The following is a 15,430-nucleotide window of genomic DNA, read 5'->3' on the forward strand; positions in this document are numbered from 1 at the left end:
AAAATAAAAACCCAAAACCCCCCGCCCAAAAATAGGGGGCTTCAACGTGGGGGAAATTTCTTATTAGACGGACTGATTGTAAAAAGATATTCCCCAAACTATACAGGGCTGGCATTACGGGTGACTAAACTTAACAAAGGATAAAAGCCCAATTAGTATTCTGTACAAGCCCACAAAATCGTATTAATCCTTTGGGCCATAGTTGATTCTAGCGATGCTGGCCATTCCTGGCAGACACGCCAGAAGTTTGGTAGTAAAACAAAAGTGCGAATTAACCACAAACAGAAACAAAACTATTAACTCATGATTTTGACAATGGATAGCTGCTTATCAAGCTAGTTTCGATCTGTATAAGAATTATCTCTCTCTCTCTCTCTCTCTCTATATATATATATATATATATGACCACTGGATGGGCTTGGCCTACAAAGAGTGAACCCGACAGTCCAAATTCGACAACTTCCCCCCTCCTCTCTTACACACATTTTCTACTAGTCGTTGCAAAAGGTTTACACATTTGAGAGTAACACTAGAGCGGGTTATGTGATTTGTTTCGTTTGAAGCTTTCATCATTCCTTTCTTCTTATAAATTCTCTGTCCTATCCAGTATTTTTTTTCTTTTCTTTTATGCCATTGTGAAAAGAAAAATAAAATAAAATTAAAAGCTCATTTAATATGGCTATAAAAACATAGAAGAAGACTACAGCTTGGCATTGGATCTCATATTTGTTTATTAAGATTTTATATCCACCCAAGAGGACTTGGACAAATACAGCGGCCCAAGACGGGCAGGCTCTACCGGATTTAACAAGGACGGGGCAAGTCTTCACCGGCCCACCATTACTCTCGTAGGTCGCATATTAAATTTCTTTTTTAAATTTGGTATTTCTTTGTTGGGATTGTTTATGGATTTTTCGTTGCCAAATATGGCATATTGTTCTGATTGGATGACTTTGTGGCTGGTCTCTCGCATAAGCAAGAAGAAAAATAATACAGACACACACTCTGACACACCACCAACCATACCCCCTCTCTATCTACAGTGCAGGAGGCCCCACATCATATTTTTTTAAAAAATCTGATGTGGGGCCTCCTGCACTGTAGATAGAGAGAGGGTGTGGTTGGTGGTGTGCCTGAGGGTGTGCCTGTAGCGTCTCCCAAACAAGAAATGTGGGTTTATAAAAATGTCTTTTTGATGAGTTAGTCTTCTTTCTTTTTCGTTCCAAACAAAGGCAAGGCAGGCAAAATGAAGCGTGTGATGATTCCGTGCTTTGCTTTTTTGTTCACCAAACACTCAACCTATACCTTCCGCTATTAAATTTATCATTCCCTTTCTCCCCCAAAGATTAGGGCCAGCTTAACTCATTAAAATTGGGCAAACTTTTATCCATGGTCTAGTTCTAACAAGAAGCGGTTTAGTTATAGAGACCAATTTCCATATTGGTTCACAACTAAACCTGTTTAGAGAGTAACAATACTAATAATAGTAAATTAAAGCAAATTGGACCATTTCTAGCTCAGTTTTTACCGATCAACAAAACAACATAAAACTAGATGAGGTTCAAACTTGACTCGGTTTTAAAGAGTTGTCAAACACGACTTTAGTCATTTTTAAAATTTTTCTCGGCAGAAATGTCGTTATGAGATACGTATACACAAAGAAGCACAAAACAAAAGTATGCATGGTCGGACCTTTTATATCTGCGTTCATGGACAAAAGAATAGCAAATCAAATATAAAAAAAGAAAAGAAGAAGAAAAAAATCTAAGTCCCTCAATTCGAACACAATCCAAGTCTTACACACTTAAAGCGCGCTATCTTTTATTTGTATAATCTCACATTGAATCCAAATTATACAAATTGAATAGATAAGGCATTACTGAAAACTAGTCAAAAATAGAATAGCTCAAGCCGGAAATTAAACATTTAGGCTTTTAGCATCATGAAAGTACCTTTCGATTGTCTCTTTTTCCCCCATCATCGGCATTTGTGTGGAGCCATTAAATAGATCATGATAATGTAATTCAGGATACATGCAACAGTTGATACAACTTTAGATACGGTACATAATAAAACAAATTTAACGCGTTAACATGCAACGTTATTAGAATATTTATGATTAAAATAATGGGGGCTCAAATGATTAGAAGAGTGTTAGGTTCAAATTGGAGCGGATTGTGGACCCCTTGTTGCAGGGAAAGAAACGGCACATTTATGTGATGCGTTGAAGAATTAAATTAGAACAACAAGTCAACTCTCTAAATATTTGTTCGTTCGTATTTGAAAAATCATGGTAAACTCCGGACGCAACTATTATTTTACCTCCCTTCGTACTCTTTGTTTTGAATTATTTACATTATGGTACCTTGTGTAATGTTGTTGTCCATATATGGGTGAACCTAATATTTGTGGATCTATACATATGAGGATTAGTTAGGGTAATTACCATGTAATCTCGATTTATAATCTTAAAAACTGCCCACGTAGCTACATAAACCATGTGCTAAATTATCAGGTGGTGTTTAAACGAAATACACAATCTACAAAAGTCCATGGTGGCAAATTGCAAATATTTAAGAGGGTCAGTACGAAAAATCATTTGGGGAGGAAGTAGCAGTGTATGGGTTTCCCTATCAATTTTAAATCAATATAAACAACAAGATTCAATACTAAATAAAAGAATCTGTATAAATATAATACTCAGTCGTACAATCATCAACTTTAAAATTAGGAGAAAATGTGTTAAGGCCCCTAAAAAATAAAGTGGTTGTGACTAGCCCTCCTGTATTATTTTTTGTGTGAGGAAGCCCCCAATACATGAAATAATTGTGTTTGAACCCCTATTTACCTTTCCAACTCAGCACCGAGAGAAATTATTTACAAAACCCAAAGCTGCCCTTAACCCATTCCTCCAAAACTTGTCTTCTCTCTCTCTCTCTCTCTCTCTCTCTCTCTCTCTCTCCTTATGCTCAAAGCTCAGTCATCTTGAGAACCCAAATTCAAAACCCTAGTTTTCAGTCAAACGTCTTTTAAATCCAAGAAAAAAATTCTAATAAAAATTTAAGCAAAATGACCAAGAACCCTAATGTGGGGAAGGGTGAATGAGACAACACCCAAATGGAAGGGTTCGTCATCGGCGTCGCTCGGCTCGTTTGGCGAAGGAGGATGCGCCAAAATCATCCGCCTCCGCCTCTGCCTCCGCCTTTGTATCTCTCACCGGCTGTTCTTCTCCAACATCCTTTGAGGAAGGATGAGGAAAATAACGAGGCGACGATGACCCTATTGAGCATGAAAAGGGGACCGAAAGTTTGAGACCGCAAGAGGAGACGCTCGACGGAGGCTGTGCTCATCTCTAAGAAGAAGTAAAATCCCAATCAACTGAGAGATTTTAAATTTAATTAATTTTCGTTATAAGTAATTTATAAAATTATGGTGTTGGATGTTAGGTGAAAATATGAGCAGAAAAAAGGAAGAAAGTTAACAGTTTATTTGTTTGAAATGCGATTGATATTTATGGTTTCTATTTATAAAAAAAATGGTGGTGAAAAACTAGATATTGTAGTGTAGAACCAATTTCTTAATTTGGGAGTATGATCTAAACAATATCGAGTATAATTTTTTTCAAAAAATATATGTCAATAATTATCATTTGTTGTTAGCTATTAGCAATGCGTGTCAATAATTCTCGTTTGTTAGTATTTAATCTTTTTATTTTATCCCCAGAATATTTGGAGAAAGTACAAATATGAATCTGTCCCTTGCAAGCAACAGTCTGGAATGTTAGTATTTTACAAATTTAATATTTTTATTTTATCCAATATTATATATCTAACTAGCTTGTTACTTTATATCATGTAGTTTTAGTTGTGGAATTTTCGTTGCCTTATATATGAATGTTATAATCTGTGGTGTTGATACACTTCAAGTAAATACTCTCGACGATGAATTTGATGTCATACGTGCCAGGCTTGCAATTGAACTTCTAGTAGAAGGATGTGAACATAAGAATCAAGCAAATATATTTGATAAGAATGGGAGAAAGTTATTCTAAAAATTGATTGATTGAATCAAAACTTGTCTGCATGTCTGTATTGTGTATAGTAATTTAGTTGTGTAAACAGTTGATGTGGATGACAAACAATGCAAAAAGCTTGACATTTATTGTTCTTATTGTATTTCTGGTATTTTTGTCTCTATATATATACGTTATGTTTTGATACAACATATATTTAATAGGTTCAAATGAAAAGCTACATGTTCACTTGAATGTCAACAGAAAAAGCAAATACTTAATATGTACATTTGACAAGTTAACATATTCAGTTGTATATTATCATGTTATAAAGAAAGCTGACATGTAACGGTAAAAGTTAACAAATTATGCTAAAAGTTAACATATTCAACTAATAGTTAGCGTACAGAGCTGAAATATAACATGTTTATAAGAAAGTTAACATATGCAGATGGAAGTTAACATATATAGCTGACAGTTAACATGTTCACGTGAAAATTAACATATACACTTGAAAGTTAACATATAAAGATGAGAGTTAACATGCTCACGTGAAAGTTAACATGTTCATGTTAAGTCAACATTTTCAGCTTAAATTTAATATATTCAGCTGAACGTTAACATCTTCACTTGAAAGTCTAAAGAATTTGAAAGTCAACGTGTATAGTTGAAAGTCAATATATTCATCTCAAAGTTAACATAGTCAAATAAAAATTAACATGTTTAGCTAAAAGTTATCCAGCTGAAAGTAGTTTTAACATCAAGACATTTTATAAGAAATACAAACAGTATACCTCAGCTAAACAAGTACATTACACAAAACTTCTTACATTCTTATAGTTGATATTGCTTGAGTATATAATAGCATTTTCGTCGCATCATATTATCATATTCGTAGCAACATATTATTATTTTCTTACATTTGAAAGTTAACATGTTCAGCTGAGAATTATCGACTTTAAATAAAAATTAACATGTTCATGTTAAAGTCAACATGTTAGAATGAAAGTTAACATATATAGCAGAAAGTTAACATGTTCAAGTGAAAGTTAACATGTTCACGTTAACGTTAACATTTCGACTGAAAGTTAACATATACATCAGAATGTTAACATGTTTAGTTGAGAGTTAACATTTTCAAGTAAAAGTTAACATATTCATGTTAAAGCCAACATGTTTGTCTCAAAGTTAACATATACATATAAAAGTTAACATGTACAACTTGTAGTTAACCTTTTTAATCAAAAGTTAATCTGTTCAGCTAAAAGTTAACATATTCACTTAAAAGTTAGCTAAAGAATCTGAACGTCAATGTGTACAGTTGAAAGCCAATATTTTCTTTTGAAAGTTAACATAGTCAAATAAAATATTAGCTCAAAGTTATTCAATTGAAAGTTTTTATAGTACCAAGATATTTAACAAGAAGCAAAAACAATATAGCTCAGCTAAACAAGTACATTACATAAAACTTCTTACATTCAATTGAAAGTTAACATATTCAGTTAAAATTCTTAACGACATATATTTCTCTAACCAAAGTATTGTTGTAAGTAGCAGTCCACCCTAATCACCAATTGGCTTATTGCAAGTTGCTCGATTGTGACCCTCAGCTTTGCATCGAGAACATTTTGCTGAAATCATAAAGCTTACATCACAAAGAGCATAGTTTTAAAAATAGTTTATTGATTACTTACATTTCAGTAAGAACTTTCTAATTCTTAAAAGTATAACTTTATATATTAACAACAGCTTGTATATGAATCTTCGTACAACCAGTATTTCGATTGTGCTCCAACATGCACTTCAAATCATCTTATCAACTGAAAAACTCAGATTTGGGTGCCTCTCAGATTTATATATCAATGATAAAGCATCTTGAGGTACTTTCAGTTTGTCAGACACATCAAATTTTAGTTCTAAAAAGCATTTTGTAGATATGAGCATCAAGAATATAGCCTTATCGCCTAACGACACCATGCAAATCAAGTCTTTTGCGGCCATTGGGGGTTGCTGAAAGTTATGAGAACAATTATGATGAGTAATTGAGAGAATTTTTAGGGCACAAGGGGTTGTTGAAAGTTGAAGAATAAAAACCCTAATATCATAAATAAGAGAGTGAGAGATAAAATCATAAAATACACAACCCATGATGAGTTAGCCTAGTAATGGAGGGAACCCGCGCTTTTTTCCCTCCATTTTCGTCGTCGAATCGCGTTAATTGCGATGGTAGCGATCACCGGCTCCATGGGTTAAGGGGAAGATTTTCCTGGGTAAGAGATGAATGCATTTTCTGTAGACTTCGAAAAATACATAGAGTGCATGTATAAAAGTCGACTTTTGGGGCTGGGCCACACTTTTTTACCTTTTTTGGGGTTAAAGAGCAAAGGAAAAAAGTTGCTGGGACTGAACCACATCACTTTACTGATTTTGGGCCCTTAACATATTTTTCCCTTAAAATTAATAAGACAAATAAATCTACATATAATTTCTTAAAGAGTGGAAGGAAGTTGTCTTTCATCTATTCTATTCAGTTGTGTAAAGTTCATGTTAAGAAAAGACGTGATGGGTCCCAAAATTGAATTAAGTCAATTAATCCAAATAAATTAGACTACTCCATTTTCTTTAATGGTCCTTTCCAAACCCCAACACAGAGGGTCCTCTTTGTGGTCTTGTTACTTTGAAACTACAACTTTATAGCTAGCGTGCGAAAGTTACGTGAGGCCCAGATAGACCAGAGACACGAGGGATTCTTCTTAGCCACGTTGAAGAAGAGTATGGAGAAATATCAAACTAAATGAGCCAACAGATTTTAGTAGCTAGGAGTTTGTTAAATCCAGCAAATGTTGAGCTGTTTCCTTCTGTATTATTTTTTGTTGGCGCACGAGACAAACACCTGGACAAGGATTAGGCATTGGAATATCTATTTTATTTTGCCACTGATTTGTATTTTGTTGGGCTCTTAAGCTTTTGGAACTTACACTAGATTAATGACCCATAGTTTTCGGACTCTCTCCTGTTTCGCACCAGCAATCTTATCAGAACCATCCTTATAGTATTAGAGCAAGTGCAGCAAGCTCCCAGTTGGGAGTCCTAGTCAGCAAGCTCTCAAGAGCTCTCAAACATTTTAGAATAAAAAATTAACAAATTAAGCCTTGAAAGGCACTTCTTCTTTTATGGAGCTCCAACAAGCTCCTAGTTAGGAGCTCCAACAATATCAAAAACCCCTCTTCTATCAAAAAACCCTATCAAAAAAACCCCTCTTCTATCAAAAAAACCTCTCTTCTATTGCAAAGGTACAAAAGCAAGGAGTTTTTTGTTAAAATTTTTTTTTAATAGCTTTGGAGCTCCCAAGCGCTCCACAAATTTGTGGAGCGCTTGGGAGCTCCGTGGGCTTTGTGCCACGGAAGCTCTCAAGAGCTCCCTTAGGAGCTTGCTGGAGCAAGTCCAGCAAGCTCCCACCGCCACCTCAGTCTTAGGAGGTGGGCTGGGAGCTTGCTGCACTTGCCCTTAGGATCATCTGCATCATAAATAAAAAATTTGTTATTCCCAATGTACCCTTTACCACCTGCGACTATTAATTATATATCACATCTTTTAAGTATCTAATGAGGACGGTCTATGATATTTAATGAACACCAAATAAATATTAATCACTAGATTTATGCACTAATGCACGTCTATCCATTGTGGTGCTCTGATAGGTCACAATTCAAAATTCGGAATTTTTTTTACTCACCAATCCATAGTTATACCCTCATTTGCTTGAAAACCCAGTAATTAGTTGCATATGCATTTATATGTTGTACAACTAAAATATATATTTTGAATCCTCTCAACTACAGAAAAGAGTAGTAGAGATACCACTATATTAATCATAGCCATTGATTAATGTCGTCGGTAGTTATAATTCATTCTAAATCTAACACTCGCTATACCCCCATGATATTTCCTAATTTACACTCACAGGCCAACAACCACTCATGAAACGAATTAACTGTTTGATATAAAAGTAGTCTCTCAGATTTTTTTTTTTAAAAATAGTCAAGAGAATCTGAATCCCAAAATTTAAAGTTAACTTACCTTTAAATGCAAAATATAGAATACAATTTGTATCGCTACATACTTTAAGGTTTGTAGTTTTAAACTCTACTAGTCGTGAACACCGTGCAAAGCATGACATATCATATTTTTTTTCGCTACAGTATTCCCGATTTTTTAAATGCTACAATATGTTTTTAATTTTTTTGAATTGGTACAGTTCCCGCCGCTTTAAAGATTTTTAAAAAATACTACAGTATTCACATGTGCTACAGTGGTACTTTTTCAAAGCGATGCATTATCCAGTTTGCTACAGTAATAATAGTATTGTATTATTTACTGTGGCATGAATCGTGAATTTTTGGTGATATAGAGGAGTAGATAGTATGCAGTTTCGCACTGTACAGCATGTACCTATAATCCATATAGTATGCAGCTATACACTCTGTCATTCATATATAAGCCTAATAGCCGTACACACTATTGTATATCTATCCGCTTTATATTCTATGCTTCGGGTTTAAAGATAAGTAAACTTTGTACCTTGGGTTTATGAGAAGATAAAGGCTTATGTGGTTCTTAAAGTATAATTTTCGTTTATAAGCAGAAACCCCTTCAAATTTTTATAGAAAATTTGTTTGAGGAAGAGTAATTTCTAATATTCAACCGGCCAAGTAGTTTTCTTTTTAGCCTGGAGCAACATTTGTGTTGAACTTATTTTCTTTTCCCCAGAGGAAACGCCTGGGTACAAGAGTTGTAATTTCCTGAATTCTTTTTCCCAATTTATTAATAGCTATAAGACCTTGAAACGTCCACTTAAAGCTGAGATATTAGCGCCTTAATGATAAAGCAGACGGCTAGATTTATGTGAGATTTTCAACTTTAAGACCAATCTATTTTTGTTCCCACAGATACAATGAAAGAGAGATATTAAAATTACTGGATTTATACCAATTAACAAAATTCCAGAGATATGTTGCATCCTCGTCACACATTCCCTTCTTATGTGTACGTTTGATAGAAATGTAAAATATGCAATGCAATAATGTATAGTTGAAATCCAACTTAATTAAATGAATAAATATCACATTTAGGAACTTGACAAACACATCACTACCAAGGATCCTTGGTACCAAGTATACCCATTTTTCTCTATATATATATATATATATATATTTGCATCCACAGTTAGACATATAGTACAAGAATCTATCAGCACAAAAGTAACCACAAGTGGCCTATTTGCAATCGGCTGATAGTAAAAGGGGATCTGTTCACAATTAACCCTTTGAACTATATTTCATGGAAACATGGGCTGTTGAGTTGTTAATAAATTAGGCAGAGAATTAGGAGCTCGATTGTCCTGACTCTTGTGGATTAAGTTGGTTGTTCATCAATCTTGCACCCTCTTCTTAAAAATAGGATACGCCCTCTTTAACGAACTATACAACTCCTTGAAGGTCTAAAACATTCTCATCAATTGTGAACTTCACGACTTGAAAAAACCAACCAAGGAATCTATTAATAAATGCAAACAAAAAGTGTTTTTATGTTCATACTTAATTTCGTGATTAGGATACAAATTAAAATTCAAATTGACTCATTATCATGTTTACCAAACATGAAAATCAATATATAATAGAAACATATAGGAAAGCCTACCAATTTGAATCTGAAGAGGATGATTTCACAAATAATCATTTAGGAGAAATTTGCAATGAAACGTAGTGGATCGATTAATGTTGTAATGGCTTCATAAATGTGTATCTAACTAGTTGAACCTATTTGCAAAGTGCAATAGATTGGTAGTACTATACATCATAATCACAACAGTTATTGACGTGCAAAATAATTTTTAAATATAAAAAGCATCAGATACGAATCTTGTTTAAACTTTTCTATTTTAACCCTTGCGGTGGACTGCCAAGGAGTCTTACTCTTCTCTACAAACAACACTTTTTTGACTGATATTCGAATTTCAATTCTCGTCTTATAAAAATCAAACGATGACATACAACAATATCCAATTATCTAATATTGTGATTTTGACTGTGTTATTGCTATGCCTGCAACTTACTCTCGAGAATAAATGGGGGAAATAGCATTTATCACAATGATAGTTTTACTATTATAACGAGACAGAAAATATTTCCTCCAATTACAAAAAGAAAATCCTTATATTAACTCATTTTTTAGAAAGGAAAGGGCTAACAAATTAATGCAAAACTTAATACACTTAATCATCTCGCGTGCCATGTCCGATCCCATCTTTTCATAATAAATTGTTTTTAAAAACATTCACGGGTATCCAAAAGATAACGCAAGGAAGGCCAAAGCAAAAACACAAAACGCAAATTAAATCAGATAAGAGGATGATATGCATCACGAGCAAGTCTTTTACCCTCAAGATGACATGCATAAAGAACAAGTCCGATTTAATTGACAAATTCTAAGAGCCACAAACACAAAAATATTACCCTTGCCAAATTTCTCTACAAAGTCGAGCCCACGCTCAAAACTCGTACCCAGTCAAAATGCACCATATAATCACAAACCAAATCAACCTACGTACGACCCTGTTCACATTCTTTTCTATTCATTTATTCGTATCCTTTCACCTTCTCTTCCCTTCTTCTAGCTGAAGAAGAACAAAGGCGCATAACAATCGGAAGGAAGCCTCCCCCTTCACAATTAAAAAAAAAAACACCCAAAAATTCATACCCTGTATCGATTTCGATACCGTCTTTCAAAAAAGAGAGCCTATATCTCCGAGCTGTCATTTACTGTAGTGAAATTGTCAAAAAAAAAAGTAATGCTGCTATAATTACTAGAAGTAAATAAAAGAACCCAATCGCACGCATCTGGCAGGCCCCCCGCCGCCTAAGCAGAAGCTTCAGCATTCTTCTTGGTGGGCCTCTCGATGGGCCAGCCAGTGCCTGAAACCCGACGGTGATCTATCGATAAACGCACCCGTGAAATCCGCGGCGGACTTCCCGGCCCTCTTCGCCTCCGCGCACAGTCGCTCGCACAAACACCCGGCGGCGAGCCGGGAGACAAGTGTACGCTCGCGCCTCCCGAAAGAAAACGCGTCGGCGTCGCCGGCGGAGAACACACGTGACGCTCCGCCCTGCCGAAAGAATGGCCGGCGGCGTCGCCGGCGGAGACAACGTGTAACCTCCGCCTCCGAAAGAAGGGCCGGCGGCGATTGCGAGTAGGGATAGTAGAGCGCAGCGGACATCATGTACCTCTCTCTCATACGCTGCAGATTCCTCAGCTGAGCCTCGTAGTCCCAAAACCCTAGCGATCCGATCGGTACACGATCTTCTTGATGATTCCGCTTCAGGATCGTCATCTCCGGCACCACATCGATCGCCGCCTCCATCTTCTTCTCAGCGCCGCCACCGCGCCCTCGCCGTCCTCGGCCTCTTCGCCCGCTCCTAGATCCCCGCCTCACAACAAGAACGAAGCAATCTCGCTCGAGCGCAATCGCCGAGAAATCCGTCAATTCATCGATCGGCACCTTCCGTTGGATCTCCGGCGACGATCGCGCCTTCTTTCGGCGAACCAGAGAGATCGAGATCTGATGAGGCGAGGCTCCGATCTTTTGAGCGATCATCGATTGAAACTTCCTGAAATCGAGGGAGGCGGTGACAGCGATGGACCCGATGTCGACATCGCGATCTCCGTCGAAGAAGACGACGGGGAAGAAGGCAGAGGGTTGCTGTTCCGTCATTTTTGACGGTCTCTTAACGGAGTCCGGTAGGGTTCCGGCAATCGATCTGAGGAGCGGATGGGCATCTGATGATCGTAGGGTTTTGGAGAGGAGAATAAAAGGGGGAGGCGAGATTTTATGAGAGGAGGTTAAGGCGGTGGGTTTTTTTGGGGAATAAGAGATAAAGTGAGGGTATTTTCGGTAAAAGGGCGTTTTTCTTAGGATGGTCGAAGCTAGGAATTGCTTGATTGACAAGTTACTGTGAGCAGCTGGAACGGCCTGGGCCTTTCCTAAAATTCCCTGCTTTTCTTCAGAAATTGCGCTTCCTTAATTGTGATGATACGGAAGTTTTTCCATTTTCTTTTATGTTACAATCTTATAATTTCCTAAAAGAAAATCTTAATTTTCGGACAATTACTGTATTCTATAAGAAATTAAAAAAAAGAAAAAATCGGGGAATAATAGATCATAATTTTAGATTAACGGGGTGTTTGGTTCAATTTCTACAAATTATAGGAAATGTTTTGCACCCAGAATATGATTTCCTTATATTTCTTTAAAAATTATAGGAAAAGTTTTGAGAAGTTAAAAAGTAGCAAATTTTTTTTTACTTTGCTTGTTTGGTTCAAAATAAGAAAATGACCCATAACTTTATATAAATAGCAAGATTTTCTATAATCTGTAGAAATTAAAGCAAACACCCCATAAATTTAGGGTCTGTTTGGTTCAATAGAGGCTAGGAATAGGATTAAGAATCCTATTTTATTTATGGATTCCAACCTAATCCATATAAAATTTATACACAAGTTTTAGTTTTATGGAATCCCATTTTTTTGCATTCTATGTTTGTTTCACCCAAAGGATTAGGAATCTCACTTTTATAGAATTGGTCTAATTCCTAATGCCATGTTTGGTTCAGAAAGAATTGAGAGAGGTGTCAGAAATCAGAATAAGAATTGGAATAATAATTGGGAGAGGTGTCAGAAATCACGCCCACTTCCTCTCAAAAAAAACAGATTTGGGTTTCCTGAAATTACCACTATTTGAGCCACTTTATAGAATAGCAATTCTATAATTTTTTTTTTTGAACCAAACTCAGGATTAGGATTCAGTTGGATTCCATTAATTACGAAAACGCCACTGTCAGGTCCAAATACCATTCCTATTCCATAAACTTGGTGAAACCAACAGGCCCTTATAGAAAATGGTCGACTTTATAGAAAAATGTCAATGTGGTATCAGATTTTTTGGTGATTTCCGCCCATTTTGAGAGGAAATTAATTTCTGTACATTTTTATACTTTACAGAAAACATTTTTGTTATTTTTTTAAACCAAACACAATTTACGGAAATCTACAGAAAATTTTTAATTATAGAATTACCATTGTCAGACATTTTGAGAAAAATTTTCTATAAAATTGTGTAACCAAACACCCCCCTAATCTTGGATCCTTGATTTAGGAACTTTGTATTCAAATATATTACTTTGCCAAATTAAGTTTTGTGATGCCAAGCATATCTTGAATTCTTATATGGTCTCTTTTCTCTTGGAAGTGCTTTTCTTTTATTAAATTGCTGTTCTAAAGTCTCTGCATAACTTTTATAGATTTTTTTTTGAAGATTTGGAGCTTCCTTAGGTGAACATTTTTGTTTTTCTTATTCTTTCTTCACTCTTTTATCTATATAACGCTGTTTTTCAAAAATGGATAGATTTCTTATCCCACCCACGATCAAACCTCACTTGTGTTAAAAATGGATATATTTTTTATCCCACCCACGATCAAACATCACTTGTGATGGGTTGCCCGCAGTGGTTCATCAACATGCAAGGCTTTTGACTATTTTCTTCTTCTTTTTTTCATTTTCCTTTCGTGCCGTAAAACACAATGGTGTACGTGTACCATACTCTAATTGTAGTACTAATTTATTATGTGCATGTATATCTCACGCATATTTTTAATATATACTTAAATGGTCTCACGGATAAAAATCATATCAATTTTTTTAATTTTTAATTTATTGCAAAAGAAAGGTGTTAGATATCTTTAAAAGTGGATTAGACCCAGCCATAACTTATGAGATATCATCTTTATGCAGGGATGATCACAGATAATAAAAACAACAATCATATAAACGCTTTAGGGGTATGCGCACCACATGAATGCGCACGTACCATATAGACATAAATATCATACACATTAAGTGGTTTTTAAGTCGTGCATTTATTCTAGGAATGTTCTATTTGAAACCATTAATTGCATCGATTGAGAAGGCCAGTTAAAAATAGAAAGATATCATGAATTTCTTCACTTAAAATTGAGAGATAAATGTTACTTTCTTCATTGTTTGATCTATTACATAAAAGTTTCGTTTGGAAAACAAAACCATAAAGCTCTTCTTTTTTACAATTATTAAATAAAAAAAAACTGCATTTTGGTACAATAAAACATCATAAAGTTTCCAAAATTTGCACGTTATGATCATCAATCATGTAAACATAAAATTTTTCACCTGAATGTCTTTCTATGATACTTTCATGCTAATTTTAGAGGTTTTAACTGATAATATTTATTAAATTTACTATTAAATCAACCAAATTTTATTTTCAAACAGTTTTTTAAACGTATCTTAATTCTACTTTAAAATAGAGTTGGGATATTTCTAGTAAGAATCTTAACAACTACTACTAGTTAGAAAATTCTAAAATTAAGTATGGAAGTATCACATAAAAACATTCATCCACGTTAGAATGATTGATGGTAGTAGCATGCAAATTTTAAAAAAATTATAGTATTGTTTATATAAAAATGTAGCTTGTGATATTTTATCGTCAAAATGAAAAACTTTATAATATTTTTGTGCACTTTACATTATTCATCCAAATATTCTCCTCTAAACTGACCACCTTAACAAGTAGCCCACTTTACAACACGGGCTTAACACAGCTCTATGGTGATCTTAATCAATAATCTTGACGTGAACTCCAATTAGCTAGTAGCTAGATTAATCTTTTCTCTGGGCATGAGCCACGAGGAGAACATCCAACTTTTGAAAGCAGACGACCAAGGTCAATAGGAATATTCGACCAGACAAGGCACACGATTATAATAACAAAGACCTTTCTCCAATAAAAAATACAACTAACACATGATCCCAACTTTCTCACCGGCCCAAAGGGGTAAATTATAATTACAAAATCAACAACAAGGGAGACAATACAGCGGTTTGAGCACAACTCGGTTCCCGTTCAATCATCAGGCTCGTTGTTTTTGTTGGAACCAGTTTCCACCTCTATCCTTTTTTTTCGAATTTTTTTTAATTTAGATAATACGATGGAAATTATATTCCCAGGCTTTTTTGCATATTAAAAGAAAAGAAATGTGGTTGTACGTTTTAAGCCATACTCCCCACACCAAAAGTATGGCCAAGAGTATTAAATTTTACATCTTAATGACCAGCATAAAGCCATTTCCGTATATACAGCAAGGTAAAAAAATGTCCACATCTATTGTTCTTTCTAACATAGTTAATCATCAGTAGCTACAAATTAAAACTCCCATCTAAACCACAGTTCAGTCCACCATGGATGTTGAGTAGCACCATCTCTCGGACCTGCATACGCTACTACTAAGCTTGAACCAGAACATTAAGAGCGTGTTTGGATTTCT

General features: G+C 35.2%; 1 protein-coding gene across 1 annotated transcript; it reads right to left on the reverse strand.

The window, feature by feature from the left end:
* LOC109838284 lies at positions 10,944-12,024 on the reverse strand. Its single transcript, XM_020406740.1, has one exon. The coding sequence runs from the start codon at positions 11,781-11,783 to the stop codon at positions 10,944-10,946; it is 840 nt and encodes a 279-aa protein (XP_020262329.1). The 5' UTR covers positions 11,784-12,024.

This window comes from Asparagus officinalis, chromosome 4 (genome assembly GCF_001876935.1).
Source record: "Asparagus officinalis chromosome 4, Aspof.V1, whole genome shotgun sequence".
Taxonomy (NCBI): Eukaryota; Viridiplantae; Streptophyta; class Magnoliopsida; order Asparagales; family Asparagaceae; genus Asparagus; species Asparagus officinalis.

Bases quoted from the DNA above. Each gene is read 5' to 3' on its own strand.
- LOC109838284 (XM_020406740.1), bottom strand. From the start codon at position 11,783: ATGACGGAACAGCAACCCTCTGCCTTCTTCCCCGTCGTCTTCTTCGAC.